The sequence below is a fragment of the Archocentrus centrarchus genome, chromosome 22, assembly GCF_007364275.1.
Source record: "Archocentrus centrarchus isolate MPI-CPG fArcCen1 chromosome 22, fArcCen1, whole genome shotgun sequence".
Classification (NCBI taxonomy): domain Eukaryota; kingdom Metazoa; phylum Chordata; class Actinopteri; order Cichliformes; family Cichlidae; genus Archocentrus; species Archocentrus centrarchus.
Genome location: NC_044367.1, coordinates 11,306,252 through 11,316,334, shown reverse-complemented (window position 1 = coordinate 11,316,334; position 10,083 = coordinate 11,306,252). Strand labels below are relative to the sequence as shown.

Genomic DNA, 10,083 nt, shown 5'->3' with positions numbered 1-10,083 from the left:
CTTCATTTTTCCACTCTGTAGAATGCAGAAGCTAAGAGGGTCGAGCGGTTGCACTGTGAGCCTTTTAGAAACTATGTACTTAGTATTTTATAGAGCTCACATTACATTTTGAAGTGCTTAAAACAGCTGTTTTGCCAGCTCTAAAAAGGTCTCAGTCACAAGCAAAGCACATCAAAGTATTCTTGAGCACAAGACCGAGTGGATTGCCTTTATTGTGTGACTGCAATAGGAAATTGCAGGCAGCACTCATCACATGCCTACATCGATGTAGCATTTCACAGTATGAGAACAATAATGTGTTTCTTAAACATTGACACATGTGAACTGCTCTAGTAGAAACCTGCACATGAGAATATGGAGCTTTAAAACAATGTGTATTTAATTTGATATAAAATGTTTTGTGAGCATAAAAAAAAATACAGGACCATCTGGAAGGCCTGGGTTCGATTCCACCTTGGCCCAGGCCTCTCCCTCTCTCTGTGTGGAGTTTGCATGTTCTCCCCGTGCTTGCGTGGGTTTCCTCCGGGTACTCCGGTTTCCTCCCACATTCCAAAAACATGCACTTACTGGGGTTAGGTTAATTGGCTAATCTAAATTGCCCATAGGTGTGAATGTGAGTGTGCAAGGTTGTTCGTCTCTCTGTGTTGGCCCTGTGACAGGCTGGCGACCTGTTCAGGGTGTACCCTGCCTCTCGCCCTATGACAGCTGGGATAGGCTCCAGCCCCCCCGCGACCCTGACCAGGATAAGCGGAAGTGAATGGATGGATGGATGGAAAAAAAAATACACTACGACGCCGTAATTAAAAATTTGCCTGCTGCCTTAATCTTTATTGAACAGTGGACAAAATCATTTCTATTTTTATATTTACCAGCTTTAAGGAAGCACAAACCAGACACCAGTAAGAATGAGCCAGTCTGTCAGGAATTCAGAGAACACATTATTTTTCCACCTCCTTTTGGCAATGAATGAATATCAGCAAAAGAGAAGAGGGACGGCACCAGCCTGCCAACCAACTCCGACAGGCAAACAGCAGGACATACGCGCCCTGCCAGACAAGCCGCCATCAGAGCAACTGTTGCCGCGGTGCAGAGCTGCCAGTCTATGTTTGATTAGTGTGCGCCTTGGATGTGATTGGCTATAGTATGAACGGTGTAGCAAAGAAAGGTCTTACATTTTTGCGTAATTAACCCCTTACTTGCACATATTCCACTTCAGACACTACAGCTACTGACAGCTTCCTGTCATCAACCTGCACCAATCACACTCTAATGTGGGAGACGGAGAGGGAACACAAAGACATGTTTGGGCTGTCACCAGTATGGTGCCTCTGGAACTGTCTGACAAGACAATGCGCTGTATCTCCATGATGACAATGAATGGGCCCTCACTGCTGCGATGGAAACACCTGAAGAAAAAAAAAGCCTCACAGATATAATCATCATCATCTACATGTGTAAATGAAAACAGCACACACAAAAGGTGTGACGGCCTGGTGAAAGCATGGCAGATAGAACAAGGCTTTGAGTGACTGAAAATAACCCAAAAGTTAGACCATGGTTTTTAGTCAAGGCAGAAGTGCAAAAAAATATATATCACAGAGAGGAAAACTACAGCAAATGCCAAAAAGGGACAAAGGGAGTGGGTGTATGTTATGCCAACATTTCCTTCTTTGAAAAACAGAAAAAAAACACAAATAAAGTCCAGAGTAAAATTGCAGATATAGTGTGAATAGCGTCCATAAGGTATACCGTGCTGCCAGCATGTACTGCTGATTTTTAGGACCACCCCACAAAACTATATTTTGTTATTTTCACTTCAACTAAGTGCATGAATCAAAGAGTGTACAGTGATGTACACTCTTTGATTTTTCATAGGTGAAGGTTTGCGTGCACAAAGCCAGAGGCAGACAGCTTGAGTCAATGCAAACGGTTTGCCCAGAAGGCAACCAGAGCTATAAAAAATTTAAAAGTCTTTTTTAACAATATATACAATATGATTCTTTCTAATAAAAAGAAAAATAAGTTGTGTCAGGCAAGGACAGGAAATCCAATTCATCTTGTCGGTACACTCCACAGATCCCTGAAGCATGTTACTGCTTGCATTTTGTGAGTTACCGTTAATCTAGAACAAGAGCATTCAACAAGCAATTTAAACATTTGCTGAGCTATGTAGCAAAAAGAAAGTTTGTCAATCATAGCGAACAAAATGCAAAAAAAAAAAAAAATCATCATCTTTCAGAGAGATGATGCGGATGATCTTGTAAATAAATGCACTTAGGTGGTAACATTTCTGTAAGCTTTCAAATTACCTTTGGTATGTGGTTTTTTCAAAAAAACAGGGGTCACCAGATAACAATTTAGATACATGAAGATTTATAAGTTGATAAATTCCCAAATTCCAGCTAAGGATATATAAACATTTTAACTTATTAGTATGAAATAGATATGTTACATAGTCAATATACAACAAAATCTCATGAAATACCAACAAGGATTACGTTATGGCTGATCTACCTCTACAACACTACATACGCTATATTGACAAAAGTATTCACTCACCCATCCAAATCATTGAAGTCAGGTGTTCCAGTCGCTTCCATGTCAAAATGACAGAGCAAGGCCAGTGGATGTCTATCTCCATTGTGCTAAGTGTAAAGTTTGGTGGAGAGGGGATTATGGTGTGTTGTGTTTCAGGAGTTGGGCTTGGCTCATTAGTTCCAATGAAAGGAACTCTTAATGCTTCAGTATACCAAGATATTTTGGGCAATGCTCCCAACTTTGTGGGAACAGTTTGGGGATGGCCCCTTCCTGTTCCAACATGACTACACACCAGTGCACAAAGAAAGGTCCATAAAGACACTGATGAGTGAGTTTGGTGTGGAAGACTTTACTGGCCTGCACAGAGTCCTGACCTCAACCCGACAGAACACCTTTGGGATGAATTAGACCAGAGACTGTGAGCCAGGCCTTTTTGTCCAACATCATTGTCTGACCTCACAAATGTGCTTCTGGAAGAATGGTCAAAAATTCCCATAAGCACGCTCCTAAACCTTGTGGAAAGCCTTCCCAGAATAGTTGAAGCTGTTATAGCTGCAAAGGGTGGGCCAATGTCGTGTTAGAACCTATGGATTAAGAATGGGATGTCACTAAAGTTCATATGCATACGAAAGCAGACAAGTGAACACTCTTGTGAATATAGTGTATCTTGGAGTGTAGCTTGATAGTTCGACCCCTGATCACCACACAGAGCAAAGAGGTACCGGATTAAATGGGCTAAAGACCTTACAGGATGAGCCTGTGCTTGTGTCCTTGGGCGATGTGGTGGCTCAGTGGAGTGGGGAGCCACCCTGTAGCCCTGGTTCTGCTGTACACCAGATGGTTGCTGCTGGGAGCCAGCAAAGAGCCTTCCTGGTGGCCACTCAGACTTAACACAGAGGGGGCTGTCTGTTATGAAGAAATGTCTTCAGACAGACTAATTAAAAAAGGTCTTTTTTGTCACGCCTACCCATCTGTTAAGAGCACAACCTGATGGAATGGCTGTTTCTCCGTGCAATTAACAACAATATCTCAGTGAGCTTTTTTTAATCAAATACTTTCACCTCTTCTGCAGGAATAATGAAATGTTTTATGGTCACTAATCTCCTGAGTACAATTTGCAAGCTTATATGAGTGCTGAAACCTTAAAAAAAAAAAAAAAGCAAACCATTTCATAGGCGAATAAGTGATTAACCTCCCTGTAGTGTGCTGCAACAAACCCAAAAACCAATGTAATCAATGACTTTACACTGTTTATTTTTTCCACTCAACTGTGTAGAACCTTTTTTTTCCCTAAATAATGAATATTCATTACACATTGACTCCTCATATCAGTATTCTGAAAGCATTTTAAAACAGTGTTTCCAAACAAAGACTTTATGTAAATCAGCAGTTATCTACAAGCAATCTGGAACAAGGGACTACAAGACCACAGATAAAACAAGGTTAGTGCATGTGTTGGGGAGAGTAGTTCTCCTTATCATGCTTTGACAAGGTCAGTGCATCATGTACTGACCAACCGTGAGAAGCCATAGACTGTTGCATGAATAACAAGCATTTAAAAATAAAATAAAATCACTCACTGTAGTCACATTTATTCAGCCACTGTGCAGAAACAGAGAAAATTACCTAAGGGGGAACACACGTTTTTGCCAAAAAATATAAAACTTCCCAATCTGCTATAACTTATTCCTCTCCACTTCCTTTTTCAGACTGCATAATGAACAGGATAACACGCTCAGCTCACAGTTGGATCGTATCAGCTTATGTAGGTGTAACTGCGTATGCTTCTTCATCACAGAAACACTCATTACCTTTCCAGCTCACAGGCCGTTTGAACTCCTGTTCCTCATTACTATCCAAACCTGACAATTTGAATGCGGACTCAGGAAGTCCAGTGATGGTGACACAAGGTACCTTATTCACATTTCAATTTGTACCGATATGTTAAATTACTAGCCCTACACTCCAGCTTATAATGATAATACTGCTTACCCTTCCTAGACCATCTTGCCCCAATGTTTGGGAAAATTACAGAGCAAATCTGCTTAGCACTGGCTATAAAGTGAGAATTCATTTTCACTGAATTGATTGTTTTTGTTTGATTTTCTCCCTTTAGCGTAAGCTAAGTTCAGTGCCAAGTTGCCGGATTTGTATAGCCATCCATCCTGAAAGAATCCAGAGTGCAGATGGGGGGGTAAGCTTTCAGAACGCTTAAGGTTTCTGTCTTGGTGCAAAACTGCTCACACATGCAATCCATTTTAGTGATGGAGATGTCAATAGTTACGACTTCCCTGAAGCATGACCGGTGACTGTGTGTGAGGCTTACATCTTGCCTAGGCTCTGGTAATTTAAGGACTTTTCTCCACGCCAGCTTGTTTTAATTACTGTGAATAAGTGGCAGCATGTGGTCAGGTTTATGGGTCTTCTTCAAAGAGCAAGCTTGGTTTAGGCAGACCAATCTGTGGAACTGCAGAGCTGTAAATCCAAAACTGAGCAACTACCCACACTAACAATGCCCTGGGCACATCCAGGCAGCCTAACTGGGGTGCAGAGGGAGTGAGGTTTCAACAAGCTTGCTTTCCTAATAAAAAAATAAATAAAAAATTGAAGCCATAGTCTTAATTCTTTCAGCAAACATGAAGTCATCTAAAATGAAAAGTACAAAATACAGTTAGAGTTTTCTAAATAGAAGTGTCTTCTGAGGATCTAGACCAGCATGCGAGGATTTAAACTTCTAAGTGTCGAAGTAGCAAAGAAAACCCAATTCCAAAACATTTTCTGATACAGTTTGACAAGAGAAGCTACTCAGAGTACTGAAGGCAAGATAACGGGAACAAAGAAGACAGAAAGGGATATAAAATGGACTAAAATTTGAGTGAACTGGAATTGCGTTTGATGAAGAAAAAAATCAAATAAAGATGTCAGTATATATACTTCAAAGGGTCAGTGCCAGGTTGAGGTAAAGGAGAGGGAGGACTCTCGACTTTTCGGTGAACTCATTTTTATTCTCAGACAACACCCGGCTCCCTTCTTATTATGAGAGCCCCGAGGCAAGTCGGCTGGAATATACGGGGCTGACTGTGCTCAGGGGCCATCAGATGTCTGCGGCAGCCTTGGCCAAATGTTTCCACTCAGACACACACTTCCCAAGAGCAACAAGGTACAGAGCTGACAGGCTTTTGAATGATTTGTCAAAAGGCTTTTACTTTCTGGCAAATCACTGCTGGCTAAAGATTAACTTGAGACTTTTTTTTTTTAAGGATACAATTTCCTACATTTTATATGCCTCAATTGTGTGTGGCACATTTGATGTCGTTGTTCTGTACAGTGACCTTTACAAGGTGTGGAAATGTGGCAAAACCCACACATAGGTCACTCACACAATTTGATTATAAACACAGTGACCAGCTGGTCTTGCCAATCAGCTAAAAACCAAATCCTTGTGTGTTTGATCAAAACAGAATTAACAAGGGGGAGACAAGATGTTACTGCACAGCAGGGTTCAGTTTGGCTCTCCATCCACACAGCAACAGTATATTACCCAACAGGAGTTCACACTGAGCTGAGGTCTCTCCCGATAGTAATTAATCACTGTAGTCCTCCACATTCTCTTTCTCTCTCACTCCCTATTAATTCAGCATTTTGACAATTGTGTCATGTTGCCACTGCTGAAGTTGCATTGAATCAGCAAATCCATTTATGTGAATGTCCCTCATTTCATCAGCTTTTTTGCACCAAACACATGAGCAAACTGCAAATGTGGTGATAGATGAGAGGAAAGCTGAATCAATCCACAAATTCAGAATTTGCTTGGGAGGATGACAGTAACATCCCTCAAAGAAAAGGAAGGAAGGAAGGAAGGAAGGAAGGAAGGAAGGAAGGAAGGAAGGAAGGAAGGAAGGAGAAAAAAAGGAAATCATTGTGGTAGGAACCATTTCTGGATAAAACACTTGTGAGCTGACATTAAGCACCTTGTTTTCTTTTTAATTGAACCGTTTTTATGATCTGCTCAGGTATTCTCAATTTCAGGCTAATTGAAAATAATGGAGGTGTAGAGTGGGCTGAGCTACCCATCAACCTAAAGGGTGGAAAAAATAATTGCATACCTACTCGTAGCCATGCAAACACCAAGGTGTTTTGTGCCGTTACATAATGTGAGGGTGCTCTGACTTGGGTATTTCTTCCTCTGACTTTGGTATACGCACTTGCCAGAATGTGGGAACAGCATGATGGAAATGAAGATATATTATGTATGTATGTTATGTTTCTTTCAATTCAGTACACTCACTGGAGCCACTTTATTTGGTATACCTGGTACACCCCAATACCAGGTTGGACCCCCTTTTGTGTCCAGAACTGCCTTAATTCTTTGTGGCATAGATTTACAGCAAGGTGCTGGAAATTCCTCAGAGATTTTGGTCCACTCTTACATCACTGCATCACAGTCACTGCAGATTTGTCAGCTGCATATCCATGTGGCAAACATCCCGTTCCACTACATCCCAAAGCTGCTCTGTTGCACTGAGATCTGGGGACAGTGGGGGTCATTTGAGTACAGTGAACTCACTGTTATTAATAGGGAGTGAGAGAGAAACTCACTGTGACGGTAACCTAATAAATGCCTGAAACTGTTATACAAATTACATGCAACACTTGAGTCTGAATCATTATTAAAACTGTCTTACTGTAACTCAAATATTTACTTTGATCCATCATGTTAACTAGCTGCAAAAGTCCTAGAGGCTACAAAAATGTTGTCCAACTATACCCCAAAGCCTTTGCAGCCTTTGTGAGATTTGTTTTGTTGGCCAGTGCAGCGACATGTTGTGTTTGCAAAGCTTAAGTGCAAAATTTCTTTTCTGAGACAACTCACGGTTCTTAAATTATCCAAAAGAAAAAAAAAACAACAGGCTGCAGAAGCTTCTGGAGTCAACAGTGCTTACAATGCACACACTACACACCCACACTGTGCAGAAAAGAGGCCCATTCAGGCAAAAATGACCAACAGCCGTGCTTTGCTGATGTTACATTTGAAGTCATGGACCTTAATATTGATGCTTCCATTGGACAAGGACAATACAGAATCTGCCATGTGATTTTTATAAAGTTTTTTATATTCACAATCAGAAATGTCCCTGTGAATATTTGCAGATCCATTTACTTTGTACAAAATTAACCTAATATTTAACTGCTGCCTACAGCACCATACAGCCTGTTGCATTATGAAAGCTAAGAATGACTTCATAAAGCTAATAAAAAGATGTAAGATGTAAAAGTAGGAGTAAATAAACAAAAACAAAAGGGTAAGTGTACCATGTGCAGTTCTGTGATCCTGTCACAAAGGTGTTGCTTGGTGGGTTGCAATTTTGAAATATCACTATATGAATCCTTCTATTGGGAACTGTGTGAAAATAAATATAGAATGCATGAAGGAGGTAAAAACAGTCAAATTTGAGTCATCAGTAAGAAGAAACATTTTATTCACAGGTACTGTAAAAGTAAAACACAAGCTGCCATATTGTACATTTATACACAGGGTCTGGAAATCCTATACAAAACAAAGATATTAGAAAATATGGGTTTTGATATGAAATATGACCTTACATATAATCATTTCTTGGAAAAAAAGGTCTTGGTTTGGTAATAGTTATTTAATTAATGAGCATAACCCCATATTAGTGAACACAGAAATTATTGTAAAAAATTAGAATGGTAAAAAAATGGAGTAGAAATCATTCTTAAAAGTGATTAAAAAATCTCATGCAGCATCTTCAGAGAGGGCCTGAGATAGTCCATCTTTGTAAAACAAAGAAAACAAAGTCGTATTTGTCATAGATACAGAAATCAAACACAGCAAGTTTCGTCAAAGCCAGTCTGTTTTTCTAAACAATCATTTTCACCAATCATCTTTTTTTTATCTCTGTGTCAGCTGTTTGATTCATAAACACATTCTGGGAGCCACAAAGAACTGATGCCATGATTGATTTTGCTAAATAATGCCACAATCTTTTGCTTTTCACTGTCTCTTTTTGTGAGAAACTACAATTCTGGAGTCTTTGTTTGACACATTAGGACAATTTGAGCAGATTTTGGGACAAAAGAGGCCAAACAGTGTGGTTGCCCTTACTTGGTACTGAGGTTCTTATAGTAGTTGCAGGAATGCATAGAGCTGAGGCTTTTGGTAGCACTTGAAAAAAAGTATTGTCTAACAGACTGGCTGACTTGTGCTCATCAGTGCTCCTTTATTTTACAGTATATCGAAAGCCCACAGTCCAAGCCCATTTGAAGAAAAATTGGGCTCACTGACGAGCACCGGTAGAAATGTAACCATTCATCATATGATCATCACAGGTAAGTGGAGGGAAGGTTAAGTTGCATGACCACATACTGAGGCACCAGAGAGAATGGCTGAATCAACAACAATCACTTATTGTCCGTCACAGTGCCCCTCTGATTGATATGTTTTGGCTTAAACTTTTATTTTAGTGAGATAAACACAGGCAAGCACAGCTTGAATATACTCTCCTTCCCCACAACATAACTGTTGCTCTACCTAAGTGCATCCACTGAGACCCATTTTGAACAAGGCAACTGGAGGGAAAAAAAAAAAAAAACATTCACTCTACCCTGCAAGCTTTCACAGGCCAGCTGGCAGGAGATGAGTGATGACAGCAAATACAGTCCTTGATGAAATAACATAGTCCAGTTTGAAAATTTAGAAAACTACAGAACCAGAGAGTTTAACATAAGGCGCAGGAGGTTGAATGAACATGGTTAAAATGCTGACTGAGGTTTGAAACAAGAGAAAAGGCAGTCTGGGAGAGCAATAACATTAGCTTATTGCTTTTTTTCTTTTTACTTTATTTTTTTCCCCATAAAAAGGTCATTTGTACACATCACATATTCATTTAATACACTATACAATGGAATATAAAATATTTTTCCTAAAAGCAATATGTTCAGGGTGTAGGTACACTTGAGATACCTGTGCCATACAAAAAATAACAACTCAAAGCAAAACAATAAAAAAGGCACTTCCAGGTGTTGTTCATTGACTCTTGAGTAAGTGATGGCCACTGCCTTGCCACAGAGGCAACAGCATTTGTGCTCACGTGTCATTTCTCTGCCATGTCGTGGATAACGAGGCACTGTAGCTAGGTGGTCAAGATTTCCTCTGTTTACGCGTGAAGATCCGCTCTCATCTCACTTCTGTCTTTTGTTCTATTTTCCAGGGATTTCTATAGACTGACTGCTACATTTCATCTTCCTTTTTCTACTCACTTCCTCTTCCTTTCTTGCTCCTACTTTCTTTTTTCCTCAGACTTCGACTTCACGCAGCCCCTCCTGAGTGCCAGGTGTTGACATGCTGATGTCAAAGCACGTCACCATCATGACACGGGACTTGCATAGGTTGACGCAGAACTCCAGCTCCTCTGTGACCTGTGTCAAGGCCTCCAGGTACTCTGGAGTCTCTTTATCCAAATTCTGGTCCACCTCAACTGTTGAAATAAGCCAAGCAAGATTTAGTTGCATTGTTTGCTACCA

General features: G+C 40.3%; 1 protein-coding gene across 2 annotated transcripts in view; it reads right to left on the bottom strand.

The window, feature by feature from the left end:
* Positions 1 to 8,001: 8,001 nt before the first annotated feature.
* Positions 8,002 to 10,083, bottom strand: part of kif26ab (kinesin family member 26Ab) — a 62,568-nt gene continuing 60,486 nt past the window's right edge. For both annotated transcript variants that reach the window (XM_030719495.1, XM_030719496.1), the window contains one exon: positions 8,002 to 10,037. In XM_030719495.1, the coding sequence (XP_030575355.1) occupies positions 9,856 to 10,037 (182 nt within the window). In that variant the 3' untranslated portion in view covers positions 8,002 to 9,855. The remainder of the gene's footprint in view (positions 10,038 to 10,083) is intronic.